Source organism: Camelina sativa, chromosome 15 (genome assembly GCF_030686135.1).
Source record: "Camelina sativa cultivar CO46 ecotype springtype chromosome 15, ASM3068613v1".
Taxonomy (NCBI): Eukaryota; Viridiplantae; Streptophyta; class Magnoliopsida; order Brassicales; family Brassicaceae; genus Camelina; species Camelina sativa.
In genome coordinates this window covers 13,171,474-13,191,610 of record NC_141894.1, presented here as the reverse complement: position 1 = coordinate 13,191,610, position 20,137 = coordinate 13,171,474, and the positions used below count along the sequence as shown (strand labels likewise).

Here is a 20,137-nt window from a genome sequence, read left to right as displayed (position 1 = left end):
AAGCAAGAACAAGGAAATCAAAGGCTTAGATTAGCCATGGTCATGCACTCACCTCTCTGCAGAAAGATTCTGACCAATAAGAACAAATTCCCTCACTCTTAGCAAGCTTCTAGCACTTTTCCAGCCTTAGATCTCCCAAGAACAGCAAGGAATCTCACCAATCTCTCTCAAAAGCTCAATAACAATGTTTTCTCTCTTTTCTTCTTAAAAACAAACAAACGGCGACAAACACCACTTCCAAAACCCTTCTGGTCGACAATTCCTTTAAATATCTCGGTTTAGTGGTTTTTCTTAAACCAAACTGACCAAAATCGACAATTAAATCAATTCGATCGAACCGGAAAAATAATGGTGTCCACCGACACCCTCACCCAAAACGTACAAATTGGTTTGCGGGTGTTACAACAACACACTAACGTGAATCTTGGAAAGGATCATAGCATCCATAGATTTCATCAACACACAGATTTTTTCAATAATTGACTACTTTGTCTATAAGAATCTTTAATCTTATCCAACCTTTAAAACCCATTCCTGCTGCAAAATAGATGTTTAATCTCTCGTTTAGAGAAAATCTCAAGGATTGTAAATTCTACTATTTTTGAGATTAGTTAGGGAGGAAAAGGCATACGTGAGTGCTCGGAAATGGTCACAGATTTCTCCGTTAATCTGCTCCAAATTAGGGCTCATCGGGACAAAACCCACAAATTCCACAAAACCCGTTACTTCTTTGATAAAAAATCAGCAGATCAGTCCAAATCAAGCTCATCCAAAAATAAAACCACCGCAAAATCCTCAAGTTTCAAGCTTCTTTCACCTTCATCAGAGAAAAAATCACCATATTCAAAGCTATTGACCAAATCAAAACAATCGAGAAAGAAATCAAACCATTCCTACTCTACAACAAAGAAGACGAAGATTTTGTTAGCTAAATCAGAGATCTACCAACTAAATTCCAAAGATCCTTGATTCTAGATCTAGAACGAATCACAACCACATCGAAGAACTACATCAACAAAGCCAACAAAGATATTACCAGAAACTTCAAACCCTACTTTGGCAACAAATACCACCAACCATAGAATCATGATCAGATTCACTACAAAATTGCCTAATTCTTCAGTTAAAAGCCACAAGAATCATGTCGAGAATCTCAAATCTGAGATCGGAATTGATACACGATCTTGATGGAAGCGTCGGTAGAAGCTTTGCTGGAAGCTTCACTGAAGATATTATTGGACATGCAAAAAAATTAAAATCAATATTTTATTCTTAAAATAAAAATAATAATAATGCTACTTTTAGAACATTTGAGCATGTGTGCTAATTTTGGAAAAGAAACCTAAAATGGTGCTATCCTAGGGTATTTCTCTTTATATTATGTTATGTATATTTTTATAAAGTTAAGTAACCTGTTTTTTAATCTATATATGTGTTTGATATTATTTATAACTAATTAAACTTAAAATAATTTATTAATAAGTGGAAAAATGTTAATTAATTTTAGTTATATTAAATTTTAAACATGTTAATTAATTACAAAAGTAAGAGTTGCAATATAATTTAAAATTTGAATTAAAAAAAAACAAAATAATAAATGTGACATGCCGATGTGTCATTATTGGAGAGACTCCCTTCACCCTTTATATTTGACATTTTGTTTTTATTTTTATTTTAAATTGGGAATTCTTATTAGAAAAAAAAAAGAGTAAATTAGTAGGCACAAACATAAGAGATTGGATCAGGGAAAACCCTAATTTCTACTTTGAGAGACCTAAACTAGTGGCTTTCGTTATCCTTGGGAGATCCGATCACATAGAGAGAGAAATTGATGATGTCCGATCTTCCTTTCGATTTAGTCGAGGAAATACTTTACAGGGTTCCAGCCACATCTTTGATACGATTACGATCTACTTGCAAACGATGGAATGCTTTGTTCAAAGAGCGCAAATTCACCCAGAACCACTTACGTAAAGCAGCCAAGGACTCTATGGTTCTCATGTTAAAGGAGCGTAGGGTTTGTCCAGTGAGCGTCAATCTTAATGTATCTCCTCCGTCTATAGAGTTTCGAGATTCCCTTGGCCTAAATGATTCCCACTCTACTTATGAACAAGTTGATATAGTCAAAGTTTGTCACTGTGATGGTTTGTTGTTATGCACAACCAATGACAATAGACTCGTAGTTTGGAATCCGAGCTTGGGGGAAACCAGGTGGATCCAACTCAAAGATGATTACAAGAGATACTACAACTCCAATTTCACGCTAGGATATATCCAAAACAACGAATCTTGCCGTAGCTACAAAATCTTGTGGATATATTGTGAGACAGAAGTTTGGAGGTTTGAAGTATATGACTTTAGCTCTGATTCATGGAAAGTTCTTGATGACATCAATCACAAATCCTCCATCATAATAGGACGTGGCCTGTCTTTGAAGGGAAATACTTACTCCCTTGCGTTTGATCTTGAAGAAAAATCTAAAATGTTGTTTAGTTTTGATTTTGCAAGAGAAAGATTTAATCGTTTGTGTCTTCCGCATTTCCAAGATGTTCGTCAGATGGTTCTATCAGTTGTTAGAGAAGAACAACTCTCGGTATTAAATTGGAACCGTAGTACGTCAAAGATGGAGATATGGATAACTAATAACATCGATACTGAAGCTACGCTGTCGTGGAGACTGCACTTAGACAGTACTCGCCCTAATTGTCCTGTTCCAGTTATCTTCTCAAGTCTATTATTCGACGAAGAGAAAAGAGTTGTCTTGTGTTGTAATGTCAATGATAATGGGACCAGCAAGGACATGGTATGCATTATCGGAAAGGACGATAGACATTACACAGAAATCCCGTATGTGGTATCTACAAGCATACCACTGTTGCTACTCCTCCCGTCACAAAAATGGCGTATATTTTTGTTCAATTATGTTCCCAGTTTGGTTCAAATCGACATTTCCAGTAAGGTAGATTGAAAAGAAACCAAAGAAACTAGTCTCTTTATTTTTTTTGTTTTTTTTTTTTTTTAAATTTTAATTTTCTTAATTTTTGTTTTAAAGTCAATCTCGTTTGAATAATTTAATAATGAATTGTTTTTTTTGTATGGAAATTCTAAAAAATAGTACAAATATAAGTTTTTCCTCCAAACATAGCACACACACACTTAAATGTTCCAAATTTAGCATAAATTATATATTCTTAAGATATAATATATTATATAAAAAATTGTGATATTGCACAATATCACTGTGTTCTCTCTCACACCTCCCTCTCCTCCAAAGAAAACCTTAGAGATTTGATGAGAGATTATGAAATTATGAAACCACTAGATCCGAAATTAGCAGAGAAATCTATGAGATTGTGTGATGGCAGAGAGAATTGAGTTGTGATTTATACGTCGGTCTGCTGCGTGCGGTGGACATTGGAGGCGTGTAATGCCGTGAGAACTGTGATTGAAAATTTTGGTGTTGTGGTATGTGAGAGAGATGTGTCGAATTAGAGAGAGGTTAAATATGCAAAACCATCAGCGACGAAGCTGTGGTTTACATAACCGTCAAGCGAACGTCACAGCTGTTCTGTTGGCGTTAGCGCTTGATGTTACCCCGGACGACGGCCGTGACTCACGTACATACAGACGGGACTGGAACTGAAGGAATCAGATCTATACGGCTCCAACAAACGATCAGATCGGGTGGAAGAGATTCACGAGGAGATGCTCGACTCGTTAGACTCCTAATACGATGAAGATAGAGGCGGAAGAGGTTCACGAGGAGATGCTCGACTCGTTAGTCTCTTGGTTGATGAAGGCCGAAGGTGGATCGATGTAGCGACATGCAAGGGATGGATCTCCTTGTGATACGACTAAGCTAGAAGGTTTCGAACCCGGTTCGAGAAGCTTCTATGGTTTCGTTTCAATCGCTGAAAATGAGAGAGATAAAGGAACAACTTTGATTTTTATTGCTAGTCTGCCTTTACATTTTTGGATATAGGTCCTTTAACTAGGCTAGCCATTCATTACAAGGGGACTCCCCAAACCCTAAACACCTAGCTAAAATAAAAACGCAGCGTTCCGAAGAAGTTTTTAAAGATAACGGTCACAAAGAAAGAAAGCAAAAGATAGGATGGCCACGTGGCCGGGAGTGGTCCACGGCCGTGACCATGCACTAGGGATCATAGTCTTGTTAAAACCTTCTTGGTAAACCCATTGGGACAAACCCAAGGTAGGAAAAAGAGTACTATTCCCCTTAATGACTTGGAGGTCTTCACCCTTGTGTAATGGTGAAGACCGAGAAAGGAACCTCGGTCGACCGTCCGGCGGCTTGAATGGCTCCATGCTCGAACTCTTCTTGGTCTCGGACGAATGCTTAGACAAAGACGAGGCACTTCTTTTTGGCGGCACTGGCTGCTGTTCGGCTCCTTGTGGTCACTCCGGGGATCAAATTTGGTGCAAGGGTCGATGGCCATCTTGATCCGGTCGTGACCGCGTCCGTGTCTTCCTGTCCGGTTCCGTCCTGGTACGCGTCCTGGTCCGGGTCGTCGTCCTAGGTTCCATCATTCCCTCCCTCTTGAAAAGGTTTTGCCCTCAAAACATCTTCCTCGGTACCTGCGTCAAACGGGGCCAAGTCAGAAACATTAAACGATGTCGATGTCAAGTACTCATCTGGTAGCTCGAGGCGGTAGGAGGTTTCGTTGATCCTCTTAAGCACTCGGAACAGGCCATCTCCACGCGAGCTTAGCTTGTCTTTCCTCTTCAATGGGAACCGCTCTGGACGTAAATGTAACCAAACCAAGTCGCCCTCCTTGTACACAATGGTCTTGCGGCCTTTGTTGGCCGTTCGCTCATAATGTTCGGTTTGCTTCTCGATGCTGGCCCTTACGTCCGCATGAATCTTCTTCATGAGCTTGGCCTTGCTTTCTCCGTCTTGGTTCACTACGTCGTCAGGTGGTAAAGGTAGCACGTCCATGGGGGTAAGAGGTTTGAAACCATATGCAACTTCGAACGGCGACTTCTTAGTAGTGCGGTGAACGGCCAGATTGTACGCAAACTCCACCAAGGGCAGACACTCAACCCAGTTTTTCCTGTTACCGCTTATAGTGGTCCGTAGTAATGCTCCAAGGGTGCGGTTGACGACCTCTGTTTGGCCGTCCGTCTGCGGGTGATACGCGGTAGAATAAAAAAGCCGCGTGCCTAGCTTCCTCCACAAAGTTCTCCAAAAATGACCGAGGAACTTGGGTTCTCGGTCGGACACGATCGTGCGGGGCAGGCCGTGCAGCCTTACTACTTCGCGGAAGAACAGATCGGCGATATTGGTGGCGTTGTTGGTCTTGTTGCAAGGTACGAAGTGTGCCATCTTGGAGAATCGGTCCACTATGACAAAAATAGCGTCCTTCTTGTCGCATGGGGGAAGACCAAGGACAAAATCCATTGATAGGTCAACCCACGGGCTTGAAGTGATCGGCAGCGTGTAGAGGCCATAGGGACGCGTAGTTGACTTGGCCGCCCTGCACGGAATGCAACGGCCACAAAACTTTTCCACCATGCACTTCATCTTAGGCCAATAGAAATGCTCCTTCAGAACGGCCATTGTCTTGGCCACGCCAAAGTGTCCCGTAAGCCCATCTCCGTGTGCCTCCCTCATCCATCCACTTGGGATGCATAGCCGCCTCCCTTTGAACAGAAACCGTCATGCACATTGAACTTGGTGTAGTTGCCTTTGCCGTGTTCTCGATAACACTCCGCATACTCAGGATCGGTGGCGTAAACGTCCTTGATGCTCTCAAACCCGAGGATTCGTGCGTCCATGGTGGTGATCAGCGTGTGGCGTCGGGAAAGAGCGTCGGCGACCACATTTTCTTTTCCCTCTTTATACTTGATAATATAAGGGAAAGTTTCAATAAACTCCAGCCACTTGGCGTGCCTCTTCTTAAGGTTGGTTTGCCCTCGCAAGTGCTTCAACATCTCGTCATCGGTGTGAATGATGCACTCCTTGGCCAGGAGATAGTGTTGCCAGGTTTCCATGGTGCGAACTAAGGCGTATAAGTCCTTGTCATAGGTCGGATAATTGAGTGTCGGTCCGCTGAGCTTCTCACTGAAATACGCAATAGGCTTGCCTCCTTGCGTCAGAACGGCACCGATGCCTACTCCGGATGCATCACACTCCACTTTGAACGTCTTGCTGAAATCGGGAAGGGCCAATAGTGGTGCTTGCGTCAACCGCCTTTTAAGGTCGTGATTCTTTTTGATGGTGGCGCGGCGCTGCTACCAAACTAAAGTCTCACACGAACCGCCTATAGAAACTGACCATGCCATGGAAGCTTCGAACTTGACTGATGTTGGTTGGGGTTGGCCACTCTTCAATGGCCTTGATTTTTTCATTATCCACTTTAAGCCCCTGCGCACTCACAACAAAGCCTAGAAAAACAAGTTCAGTAGCTCCGAACACACACTTCTTCAAATTAGCAAAAAGCTTGTTATCCCTAAGAGTGTTCAAGACTAAGGACAAATGTTCTAAATGCTCTTCAAGACTTTTTCTATAAACAAGAATATCATCAAAGTACACCACCACAAATTTGTTAATGTAAGCCCTACGAACATCATTCATCAATCTCACAAAGGTGGAGGGAGTATTAGACAAACCGAATGGCATTACCAACCATTCGTACAAACCTTGCTTGGTTTTGAATGCGGTCTTCCACTCATCTCCCTCTTTCATCCTCACTTGATGATAGCCACTTTAAAGGTCTATCTTTGAGAATATGGTGGAACCGCTAAGTTCATCAAGCATGTCATCCAGGCGTGGGATCGGATGACAGTACTTGATGGTGATGTTGTTCACCGCTCGACAATATACGGACATGCGCCATGTCCCATCCTTCTTTGGGACCAACAGGACCGGCACCACACACGGACTCAGGCTCTCTCGCACGTAGCCTTGCTTCATAAGATCGACGACTTGACGCTCGAGCTCCTAAGCCTCTTCGGGGTTCACGCAGTACGCGGGTCGGTTAGGTAGTTGTGCACCGGGTAACAAATCGATCTGGTGCTCAATGCCTCGCAATGGTGGTAGACTGTGCGGTAGTTCTTCCGAAAAGACGTCCTGATATCGCCGTAGGAGTGACTTGATCACGGCCGGAACGACGTCCTGTTCATGTTCTGTACTAACAACATCTTTAAACACCATCAATAACACTTGACAAGCAGAGTCACTAAGTGATCTCCGAACAACACTAGCATTGATCAAAAAGTTCATTTTAGCGGCTGGATCCTTAGACAATTTCGTTTGCATTTCACTGACTTGCACAGGACTCAAAGGTTTCAAACAAATACGCTTGTTATCATCCACAAAAGAATATTGGTTGGTGTGGCCACAATGAGAGGTCCTTTTGTCAAACTGCCATGGACACCCCAAAAGGAGGTGGCTAGCTTGCATTGGCACCACATCACACAAGATTTGGTCTTTGTAAGGGCCCACACTAAACGGAAACATGACTTGTTCATTGACTTGAATCATGGTTTTGTCATTCAACCATTTGAGTTTATAGGGTTTCGGGTGGCTTGTGGTATTAAGAGATTATTTCTTGACCATGTAGGAACTTGCAATATTAGTGCAAGATCCACCATCGTTGATCAAGCCACAAACCTTTCCACTTACAGTGCAACGCGTATGAAAAATGTTGTCTCTCTGATGCGTATCGTCCGGTGCTTGGCTAGTGTTGAGGACTCGTCGAATCATGAGTAGTTCTCCCTCGTCTGGCTCGGCTACGGCTTCTTCGATATCCAAGGTGTCGTCCTGCTCGTCTGTGTCATCGCCATTCATAGACTCAATTTCTCGGGTTAAGGCATTCTCAGGCATAATGCCTTCGGCCTTGAAACTTGTAACACACGATATCTCTTCTTCTCCCTTCGGTCTGTTGCGGCTTCGGTTCGTTACGTGCGTCCCTGGTCGGCTCCCTTGTCTTGAACCGCGAATTAATGGCAATGGCCTTGGACTTATCTTGGCTGCAATTACTTCCTGCCGTTGGCGATGAATTAGGCGACCAACTTGGCGTTCCTTGAACGCGAGCACGGTTGGTGCTGCTGATCTTCTTCTTGATCTGTTGCTCAACTTGCATCGCGAGATGTAGGAGCTCTTAGAAAGAATTGTACGTTATACACTCCACTTTTCTTGCTATTCGATCTTGAAGGCTGCCTAGATACTGTGCCATCATGCCTTCTTTGGTGTTGGCAATCTCCAATCAGTTGCGGAGATGTTCGAACTCTTCGTAATATTCCTCAACATTTTTGGCTCCTTGAGAGAGCTTGCGGAACCTTTGCTGGAGGTCTCGGTGGTACAAAGGTGGCACATATCGGTGCCTCATGTCGTTCTTCATGGCTTCCCAGTGTGGTAAAGCCCGTTCTCCGTTTCTCCTTTGGTCAGCTTCACTCCGGTCCCACCATGTAAGAGCATGGTCTGTGAACTGAGCTGCGGCGAAGGCGACCTTCTTGACCTCGGGGTAGTTGTAACAGGCGAAGATGTGGCCCATTCTTCCTCCCCAATCTAGGTACGCCTCCGGGTCTACCTTGCCAGCGAACGTTGGGGCGGTGATCTTATGCCCTGGCTCCACTTGCTGGTATGGTCGGTCGTCGAGTTGGTCGTCCTTGTAGTGGCGACGCCTCCTTCTATACCATTGATCGTCCTCGTCGGACGTTCCCCCTGGATCGGGGTTGTGGCGTTGTTGCCGGTTCGGAGCTTGTGGTGCACAAACCGCTTGATGGCGCTGACCTGTCTCGATCCTTTGAAGCCGTTCCCCAAGTTGGGCCATTTGCGTGCATATCTCAGCTAATACGGCTCTGATTTCAAGTGAAGGAAGGGGTTCTCCCGGTTGTTGTTGTTGTTCGGCCATGGTATAGACAGTGGTCGTACGGACGGCGTCTAGGTACTGGTCGGACAGTGGTCTCCGTATGGGCTTGTTGGAGAAATGGTACCAGCGGCGGTCGGAGAGACGTGCGACTGTCGAAGAGGTCCTCCGGCGTATGCTAGCATTGGTCGGCAGCGTGTGCTCTTGTCGGACGATCCGTGACGCGTGGCTGTTCGGACGAGTCCTACACGATAAGATTTAAACGTGTGGATCAACACAGCAAATACTCTTTGGACAGCTATATATTGGGACAAAAAGAAAAAGCAAAAGCAAAAGTAAAAGCAAAATTCCTACAAGACAACAACCTAAGACCAAACAAACGACTGAATTCTATGCGTTAGGACTAACAACAATACACGTGGTTTTTAGGCCACCACAAACAAAGAACAAACGCAAAGGAAGCAACTTTAAAGATCTAGACTTAACAAAACTATGAACTCGCAAGAACACTAACGAACCTAGAAAGAACCGAAATAGAAAGTTAGGAACGTAAAGAGTGGAAATAGTCGACCTTGCGAGGAACTTTCGGCTCTGATACCAACTGATGTGACCCCGGACGACGGCCGTGACTCACGTACGTACGGACGGGACTGGAACTGAAGGAATCAGATCTATACGGCTCCAACAAACGATCGGATCGGGTGGAAGAGGTTCACGAGGAGATGCTCGACTTGTTAGTCTCTTGGTTGATGAAGGCTGATGGATCGATGTAGCGACACGCAAGGGATGGATCTCCTTGTGATACGGCTAAGCTAGAAGATTTCGAACCCGGTTCGAGAAGGTTCTAAGGTTTTATTTCAATCGCTGAAAACGAGAGAGATAAAGGAACAACTTTGATTTCTATTGCTAGTCTGCCTTAACATTTTTGGATCTAGGTCCTTTAAATAGGCTAGCCATTACAAAGGGACTCCCCAAACCCTAAACACGTGGCTTAAATAAAAACGCAGCATCCCGAATAAGTTTTTAAGGATAACAGTCAAAAAGAAAGAAAACAAAAGATAGGATGGCCACGTGGCCAGGAGTGGTCCACGCCGTGACCATGCACTAGGGATCGTAGCCTCGTTAAAACCTCCTTGGTAAACCCATTCGGACAAACCCAAGTAGGAAAAAGAGTACTATTCCCCCTAATCACTTGGAGGTCTTCACCCTTGTGTAATGGTGAAGACCAAGAAAGGAACCTCGGTCGGCCGTCCGGCGGCTTGAATGGCTCCATGGCTCCATGCTCGAACTCTTCTTGGTCTCGGAAGAATGCTTGGACAAAGACGAGGCACTTCTTTTTGGCGGCCCTGGCTGCTGTTCGGCTCCTTGTGGTCGCTCGGGGCGTCAAATTTGGTGCAAGGGTCGATGGCCGTCTTGATCCGGTCGCGGCCGCATCAGCGTCTTCCTGTCCGGTTCCGTCCTGGTACGCGTCCTGGTCCGGGCCGTCGTCCCAGGTTCCATCAGAGCTAGTCATCACGGCGTTGAAAAAGCTGGATAAAAATGAAGGTGAAGAACATTAAGTATAATGGAAGCATATTGTTTGATGATGAGATTGAGATCTCTAGGATCATGAGAATCTGAATATGTGTTATGAGCTATTCTTTTGTGTAGAGAATTAGAGAGATGCATAGAATTTGAGAGATGCTTTATATATTATTGATATTTTTCAAGAAATTAGAGAACGAATGGTTTTGTTGGATCCAATGGTGATTTAAGGGATTGTACTAGAATATGCTTAGGTCAATAGAGTTTTGTCAATATTATTGAATTGTATTTGTATTGCTTCCTAAAATTTCTTATGATTTTGATTCATTTGTTGTTCTCTTAGATTTTTTTTCCCTTTGCCATCGAGATATGTTGCTAGTTGCATGCATAGATTTCATAGAAACAAATTCTGAAGTGTTGGATTTCAATTATTGGTGTTGGTATGAGCCATGAGTTCAATTTATGAAGCATTGTTGAAAATTTAGGAAGAGATATGTAAATATGAGTGATAGACTGGTTTTCACCTAGGGTATCAATACCCTATGCAGTTGTAGTACAAAGGGTTATCAATCCAAATGGTTGTTATGCTAACAGATAGGATGCAATCAGAATCAAGCAAGTCAAGCCAAGCAATAAGGGGTTTGGTTCTAACAGTCCTAATATAAACAGAGTAAAAGAATATAGACAAGTAAACCACACGACCTAAGCACTCGATGCAAGCAATCGAGTACAGGATCGAGTGGGGTGATCGAGTATGCAAATGAACTATAAACAGCTCGAGGTACTACTCGATGCAGGTTATCGTGTACCTGATCGGGTAAGTGGTCGAGTAAGTAAGGAAAATGCAAGAAATGAAATACGAAAGTTCCTAAGGATGGGGGTAATCGAATCCTAAGTGTTCTAAACCAATACGGATGCCTTACATGCCTCAAGCAATTATTTCCTAGACAATGAACCTCTAAAACCTTGTTACCACACTGTCGCACTAGTAACAATCAACCTTGAACATACTACCACACTGTCGCACTAGCAATATGAACAAGCAGGCATTAAGAACAATTCATTTTTGTCAGTACACTTAGACTTATCTGATTTTGTCACTCAAAGTTAAGTATACCTCTAGCATTGACCTAATCAAGCATTTTATCTACTCCTTTCGGCCTGTAGCATTATAAACGCCCTAGATCTAGTCTCAACCTGTCGGTCTGTTGACCGCATTAAGAACATCAACCTAGAAGGAAATTTATCTATCATATCAATCAACTAAAGCATCCTAACCGATCAAGAACACCTAATCATTTATCCCATCCCTAGAAACTTTGCTACACTACTCGGACATAGAAACGAATGATAAAACCATAGAGATAAACGAAAATGACATTATTAAAAAGATAGAGTAGAGTAGAAAAGAGTAGGGATAAAAGATCTAAGAAAAACTACAAATTAAAAGTACAAAAACAAGAAGAAAATGTTGAGTCGCTCAGTTCTCTCACAGAAGCTCTCGCTCTCTGGTTTGAGGGTCTGCGGCGTGCTCGTTTGTGAGCTTCGGAAAGAGGGGGTTTATATATGGAAACCCATTTGACCTAGCTTCCCAGACCTGCCCGATGGTCTACTCGATGGGGTACACGAGGCTTGAGTCAGGTAACTCATCGGGTGGATCTTCGGGTTGCTCTTCGCGCTCTTGGATCCTCTTCGATCGTGTTGGGGTTCGGACTTGTTCTTGTAGCTCGATGGCTCCTTCGGGTACATGCTCGAGTTGTCCTTGTTTTTTCCCCATTTTTGGCTCTTTAGCACCTGTTTTCATCCAATATATGCAAATGCAGAAATGCAACACCCTAAATGCTCTAAAACTTGATTCCTACAATAAATGGTCTAAAAATGCTAAGTTAGAGGTATGAACAATACAAAATATGGACAAAAAAGGATGCTAAAAACATGTAAATTAGAGTGTTATCAGACCCCCAAACTTAAATCTTGCTAGTCCTGTAGCAAGTAAGTAAGAAGGTACGGTTTGAAAGTGGGGACTCATAACCTTAAGATGCTAACCGAAGGATGCAAGCTATAATCCTTAAAGATAGTTTAATGGTGCTAAGATCAATCAACATACTTACAAATATTTTTTTCTATGCTTATTGCCATGCATCGATCTAGCTCAACCTCCAACTAAAGATAAGGAACATCTCTTTCACATTCAATTAAGTGTTTGGCGAATTCTTGCAAATGGAAGGTGAATCAAGCTCAATCGGTTTCAAGGGTAAGGCTTTTTGATAAGGTGGTTTCAAGCAAATTCTTTAGGTGGTTTCTCTCAAAAAATGGAATGCTAGACAGTCGTGAAAACTATCTAAGACTGAGAACAATATGATCTACCCTTTTTCTCATACATTCATAATAATATATTTTTTTTTTATTTAAACTTCCCAAAATTTAACTACCCACACCCTTGATTTTAACTCTCTCTCTTTTTTTTACTCCCTAAGGTTTAGACTTTTAGACTTTAAAATTCTAGCTCTTAATCTCTTTTTTTTTTCTTTCTTTCTAGGAGACTATAGCAAGAACTTTTTCTTTCCCTTTTTTTTTTTACTTAGAGACTTAGAGCTAATTAATTCTAACCTTAGAGACTTTTCTCTTTTTTTTATTCCACAACCCATCCCCAAATAAACATTCTAACCACCTATCCTTCAAAACCGAATCTATTAGCTAGTTCAAATCTAACTTAGCTATATCAAGAGGCAGTTCTTTGTCGTTCTCAATACTCTCAAGGTTTCACAACCTATAGCACAATGAAAAAGGTCTCACTCAACAATTCACAACAAAGTTTGAAAGAAAGGTTTGGGTTCATGGGTAGGACAAATGAATCGAGTTAAACGGAAAGATTGGTAGAAAGTGGAGTGCTAACCCGAGTTGAGAGTTACCATGAGCAAGTATTCAAGTTCCGTAAGCAAGACAATTAAAGTTCAAATTAAATCCAATAATATAGAGATGTTCTAATGTTCAAGCAAGTGGAGGAAGCATTCAATCGACACAAAGGGTCTAATTAAAGATTTTTCATTTTTTTCAAAAGACTGATCTAGCAACAATGAACTGTGATTAAGGGCTATAGCTTCAATCCTAAAGTTTGATTTTAAACAAGGTGGTTTTAATCATTGTCCCCTAAGATGCATATGCAACAATCCTATATGAAACAAACTAGACTCAATCCTAATATGTAAATGCAACTACATGAATACTCTTTTATTTTTTTATTATTAATTTTTTTTTTTCGAAATTTTTCAAATTTTTTTGGGTTTTTTAATGCACATAGATGCAAACTGAAATGAATAAAACTAGCATGCAAAAATTTGAAATAATAAAAATAAGAAAATAAAACACAATGTTAAATACATTCTAGGACCCTCCCCCAAACTTAAATTACACAGTCCCTGTGTAAATAAAAGTTGGAAAAGAATCCAAGAAGCACACAAAATAAGATGAAACTAAATGCAATGTTATATACAAGTGTTGGATGAAGTAGGTACCTCATGGGTTGGTGAAGAAGGAGGTTGCAGCAGCCTCCATGCTTGCCAACGTATAGCCAGGGTCGTCTCCGGCTTCAGCAGTTGCCGGTGTTTGCTCGTCAGAGAGCTCAGATATGCGTACAGACGACTTGCTCGGACTAGCATCCGAGGTGTTGATCGAGGGTGGGATCGCGTAGCTCATCGGGTAGGGCATCGGGTAGTAGGATAGAAATGGCGAAAGAGGCCCAGAATGATCGCCGGTGTATCCACTCGCAGGATGCATCGTGTACGGCATCGTGTATGGCATCTGGTATGGTGGAGGAAAAATTCCAGCATAATCACACGATTGGGTGCTCGATGGGTGCATCGGATAGTGCATCGTGTACCCCATCGGATTGGGTGTCGGGTAAGCGTCAGAGTGGCTTTTCCTCGATGCTTATGGTCGGGTAATATCCTCCTCAGCTTGGGGTTCGTATGATGATGCTCTTTGAGGTTCCGGAGGTGGCAGTCCTCGAGTTCCTCCTAGTGGTCCGCTTCTCCCCATCCATGTAGGTGCTCGTGCCGAGGTAGGAGCTGAGGCACAGCTTGCCTTGTCTTGCAACTCCTTTATCTGACCTCCCATTACCGTCACTGAACCAGCAAGATCCTTCACCTTTTTCACCAGGAACTTGTTCATCTTCTTCAGCCAGCCAATTCTCTTGTGAGCGTCCCTCACTCCTACTGGTTGCTTTTGAGAGCATGCGTACTCGTCAAAATCAAACTCCTCTGAGCTATCTCCATGTCTCTGCCCGGTCTCTTCTCTCTTCTCAGCCTCGGACTCCTCCTCCGGGTTGTACAGCTCTTCCAACGGCGGTGCGAAGTTAATGTTGTGCCCTAACCGAACCTAGGTGTATGCGACATTGGGTAAAACCATTTGAGCAGCTCCGGTGGTTGGATGGACAAACTTGAACAATGTCATGTCATTAGGCCTTTCATAGGCCAAAAATCTCGCCAGCACGAGGTAGTCCGTATCCAGCCACCTTGGTTCGTGGACAATTCCCTTTAAGGGCACGTCGCATGCCACTAAGATTGGTGTAACTAGTCCCCCAATAGAGATCTCTCCGCCTCCTTCTCTCCTTTTCACAGCGCAAGATTTCAAGTACAGGAATTGATCGAGTAACACAAACAACATGCTAGTATCAGCAACATCTCCTACTAGCGGTGTTCCATCCCTAGCACTATCCAAAACTCCACACAATGCAACATCCAATAACTGAAGCTCATAGTCGTTCACGTTCCCAGTCTCTTTTCTAGCAAAGAGAGTGCATGCGAGGGACTTGTGAAAATACCTCAAAACAGGGCTCCTTATTTGAGCAGATTTGGAGCTCTTGGACTTGTAGGGGTGCTTGTCTCCTATTGTCAGCCATAGGGACCTCATCTCTTCCTTGCTGACCTCCATACCTTCCCCACTACCAGCCTTGAAGCCGTACAGTGTCTCCATCTCCTTGAAAGTCAGCCGGTATTCCATGTTCCGAACGGAGAAGGTGATGAACCCGATCCCCCCATCGGGTAGTAGGGTCGGGTGGTCCTCGAAATAGTGCAGCTTCAGGGTTGAAAGGAAGTGAACGTCTCCTCTTCATAAGCTTCTAGATGGGATCGCATCATATTGCCCAGGTGGCACATATCAAACAAAAACTCAACGTCTCTAGCGATGCCCAATTGCTTCATTGTCTCACGGTGAGGGTATCGGGTACCAACGAAACTCATCTTCCGGAAGACTTTGAACAATCTCGCCGGAGTGTCGACTTTCTTTTGCTTAAGCCTCCGCGAGGCTTGGCGGGTCCTCTCTCTATGCTCCTCTTCTCTTTCCCTTTCCTCCTCCTCAGCGTGTTGATCTTCTTCAACCACTGCTCTCTCAACCACCTTCTCAGCCTTCTCCGAAGCCGGTCTCTTCCCCCTTGCAATTGCGGCTCTACTCCTTGATCGAGAGGTTTGGATCTCACCTTGTTCTTCTCCTCCAGCATCAGAATCGACCTCCATAGGGTCGGTAAGCGTCTTTTCGGACGTAGACAGGTCCCTACGTCGAGGAGAAAGGCGGACAGCACTCGCCATTGGACTCGGTGAGCGAACTCGGGGGCTTACTCGATCGGTTACTCGAGCATTAGGTCGGGTGGTGGATCGAGTTGTGCATCGGGTTGGGGAGGCTAAATGTCCACCTAACGGTCGGGAATGTGGAACGTTTCCTCTTCCTTGGGGTTGTTGAACCTCGGCGGCGTCTCCTCCGGTTGTAGCAGCGGCGGAGGTGGATCTTCTTCCCTTCCTTTGGTAGGTTCTAGCGGTTGGCTCCATGTCAATTCCTTGAGAAGAAAAAGAAAAGCTAGTTCTTGGGATTAATAGGGTTAGTCTCCAAAGAAAATCGTATGAGCTTGGAATCGAGAGAGAAGAATAGAAACTTATGGAAATTGAAAAGCTTAAGAGAATAAGGGAGACTTATCGGTGATGAGGAGGGAGAAGGGTTCGACCTCCTTAAATAGGCTAGGGTTTCAGTTGGTGGGCCTCGCCGAGAGTGGGCTTGGCTTGTGGAATTTGGACTCCACTCGCTACCCGAGCAGGGACACAATCAGGCGCGTCGAGTACGGTGTCGGGTTGACCCTCGGGTTTACCAATTCCCTCTTCCCAATTTTCCATTTTTTTTTTTTATATAAAATTGCAAAAATAGAAAAATTAAATAAAAGAGAATAAAGCAAATAGACTAAAGCTAAAAGATACCTTTGGGACTTCCTCCCAAGTGAGCTTGTTTAGAGTCACTAAGCTTGACTCTTCATGGTCTTCAAGCATGGGATCCATGTGGAAAAGATTCTGGAATCCTCTCCACTACAGTAGGTTGGTTCAATAGATCTCCCAGATTTTGTCCAGGTTCCATGGCAAATGTGGTGTTAACCTCTTCAAGATGTATCCTCTTTCTTTGTTTGGTCCTAGTGGAAAAAGCTTGACCATCTACGGTTGGCCTCTTAAACCCTTTCTTCACCTCAAACTCCATCTTGAGGTGTTCACCATGTTCTATCCTGATCTTGCCTCGTTTCACTTCGATCACCGCACCAACTATTGCCAAGAATGGTCTTCCTAAAATCAGTGGATCATCCGGTTCCTTATCCATATCCAGGATCATGAAGTCGGTAGGCGCTTCCAGTCTCCCAATCCTTAGGGGCAGATTTTCCAAAATGCCTATCGGATGTCTTACCGTTCTATCAGCTAGAACCAGATACTGCTTACTTGGTTTGAAGTCGGTGAATCCCAGCTTGTTAGCAACTGAAAGTGGCATGATGCTAACTGAAGCTCCAAGATCACACAAGCAGCTCTTGAAAATTCGAAATCCTATTGAACACGGCAATGTGAAAAAGCCAGGATCTTCAAGTTTTTCCTCAATTCTTACCTCGGGATCCAAACAAATTCCACTTCTCAGAATTTCAAATACGATCTCCTTGACAGCCTCCATAACCACATCCTCCAATCTAGCTGCTTCCTTTGCAGCTTCCTGCTGAAGCTCATGTGGGAGCAAAAGCTTAGGTGGTGGAGCTTTGCGCTTAGCCATTCGCTCTGCAAGCGCCTCCAACTGGATGTCAAGTGCAGCACTGAACCTTTCCTCCAACTCCCCTCCTACCAGTGCAGGTGGTTGAGGCTGATCTCCTGGCTCAACATCTCCTCGATGCATCATCCGATCAACACCATCGTGTAGGTCATCGGGTTTCACTTCGGGTTGTTCGTCAGTTTGTGAATCTCGAACCAGTGCTCGATCATCAACTCGATCAGTCTCATCGGGTGAAGGCTCGGGTTAATACTCGGATATATAGTATTTGGCCTCATTCTTCATTGAGTCATCCACATCCTCCCCATCTTGGTCATCACTGTCCCCAGTGAGGACTAATAATCATCATCTAGGAAAATGGCTTGAGCAGTCGCATAATCCTTGGGGTTTTGAACAGCTTTGCCCGGCAGGTTATTGATCTTTGGTGCGGGTTGGTTGTTGTGGTGGCCTTCCAAGTATCGAACCTTTGTGTTGAGTGATTCGTACTTGGCATTGAGGTCATTGTATCCTGAGTCAATTTTGTTGCTCATTTCCGCGAATCGTTTCGTGATGTCCATAGAAGCTGTAGCCTGTTGCTGAATCATTTGCTTAATAAGACCTCGTAACTCGGCTTCTTGCGACTGGTTCTGTGGACCTTGTTGTTGTTGGAATCCTGGTGGTTGGTTGTAGGTGCCTTGGTATGGTTGCTTAGGCGCATAGCCTTGGTTGTACTGGACAAAAGGCTTCTGTTGGGTCTGGTTCCCTTGAACTGCAGATGGGTAGGTTTGGTCTTGGAGATTTGCAACATTTGGGTTTGGATAAGATAGATTTGGGTTCGGCTTGAAGTTGTTGTACCCTCTGTTGTACCCTCCTTGGTTGTTGATGTAGTTAACATCCTCGAGCTGCATAGTCTCCCCATCTTGCTGTTGAAACTGCTCTTCCTCTGATATAGCATGGACATGCTTCTGCTGGTTGAGGAGCTGATCGAGCTTGTCATTGAGGGCTTTCATGTCCCTCTTGTACTTGGCATCTTCCTCTCCTGTAGATCGCACAGAGCGATCATATTCCTCATTGTAGTTGCCATCAGACTGAGCCAAGTTCTCAACTAGGTCCCAACCTTCATCAACATCCTTGTTGAGGAAGTTACCATTGCTGGCGGTGTCCAGCAACATATGTATCTTGGGGACCAGTCCTCGGTATAGTGTGCTCAGCAATGAAGCATTACTGAACCAGTGATGTGGACAATGAGTTGTGTACCCCTTGAAACGTTCCCAAGCTTCATTGAACGTTTCGTTGTTCTTCTGTACAAAGCTGGAAATTTCATTTCGCAGCCTTGCGGTTCTGGAGTTTGAGAAGAATTCGGCCAGGAATGCCTTCTTGCACGCTTCCCAAGTGGTGATGGACTCCTTAGGGAGTGATTTCTCCTAGATGTGTGCTTTATCTCCCAAAGAGAATGGGAAATGCCTGAGCTTGAATCCATCTTCACTGACTCCATTTATCTTAGTTAGGCTACAGAGCCTATCAAATTCATCCAGATGATCCAATGGGTCCTCCATTGGCAGTCCATGAAACTTGTTGCTCTGTATCATCTGGATGAGACTACTCTTGATCTCAAAATTGTTGTTCTGCACAGCTGGTGGCACAATGCCATTCCTCTGAGTGTAAGTAGTCGGAGCAACTCCTGCTCCTATGTTGGTCCTTGCTTGAGGAGCTGGTGGACCGTTCTCATTATTCATCGTCTCCTCAATGGGTGCTAGTTCCGGTTGAACTTGTTGTTGTCTGAGTAGCCGAGGTCTGTCGATGTTGTCGATGAAAGGACTCAGGTTCTGACTACCTCTGGATCGTGTTTGCATGCACAGGCAAGTATCCGAGTTTGTACACGAGGATCAACTCAATCAGGTGATCGAGTGACGGGTCGGGTGGGTGCTCGTTTTTTTGGTGCCTGAGATTCAAAACAAACAAAGACAAAAGGAAATAAGTTAATATCTGAAACAAATATAAACAAACGAACTTGATCTAGCAAGTCCTGAAATCCTAAACGTAGCAAAATAAAACAACCAAATGGCAACGGCGCCAAATTGATAGACTTGTTTTCACCTAGGGTATCAATTCCCTATGCAGTTGTAGTACAAAGGGTTATCAATCTAAATGGTTGTTATGCTAACAGATAGGATGCAATCAGAATCAACCAAGTCAAGCCAAGCAATAAGGGGTTTGGTTCTAACAGTCCTAATATAAACAGAGTAAAAGAATATAGACAAGTAAACCACACGACCTAAGCACTCGATGCAAGCAATCGAGTACAGGATCGAGTGGGGTGATCGAGTATGCAAATGAACTATGAACAGCTCGAGGTACTACTCGATGCAGGTTATCGTGTACCTGATCGGGTAAGTGGTCGAGTATGTAAGGAAAATGCAAGAAATGAAATACGAAAGTTCCTAAGGATGGGGGTAATCGAATCCTAAGTGTTCTAAACCAATACGGATGCCTTACATGCCTCAAGCAATTATTTCCTAGACAATGAACCTCTAAAACCTTGTTACCACACTGTCGCACTAGTAACAATCAACCTTGAACATACTACCACACTGTCGCACTAGCAATATGAACAAGCAGGCATTAAGAACAATTCATTTTTGTCAGTACACTTAGACTTATCTGATTTTGTCACTCAAAGTTAAGTATACCTCTAGCATTGACCTAATCAAGCATTTTATCTACTCCTTTCGGCCTGTAGCATT

At 43.7% G+C, this 20,137-nt stretch overlaps 2 protein-coding genes and 1 non-coding gene across 3 annotated transcripts; 2 read left to right on the top strand and 1 right to left on the bottom strand.

Annotated features, from left to right (window-relative positions):
• The first annotated feature begins 1,750 nt into the window (after positions 1-1,750).
• On the top strand, positions 1,751-2,968 carry LOC109129096 (putative F-box protein At3g22720). Its single transcript, XM_087487106.1, has one exon. It carries the CDS (start codon positions 1,832-1,834, stop codon positions 2,966-2,968), a length of 1,137 nt encoding a protein of 378 aa, XP_087343232.1. The 5' UTR covers positions 1,751-1,831.
• A 3,993-nt stretch (positions 2,969-6,961) lies between these two features.
• LOC147926578 (uncharacterized) lies at positions 6,962-7,504 on the bottom strand. Its single transcript, XM_087487105.1, has one exon. The coding sequence runs from the start codon at positions 7,502-7,504 to the stop codon at positions 6,962-6,964; it is 543 nt and encodes a 180-aa protein (XP_087343231.1).
• An 11,116-nt stretch (positions 7,505-18,620) lies between these two features.
• LOC147926577 (small nucleolar RNA R71) lies at positions 18,621-18,727 on the top strand. The gene has a single exon (XR_015583145.1). It is a non-coding gene; the product is annotated as a small nucleolar RNA R71 (small nucleolar RNA).
• Positions 18,728-20,137: the final 1,410 nt, after the last annotated feature.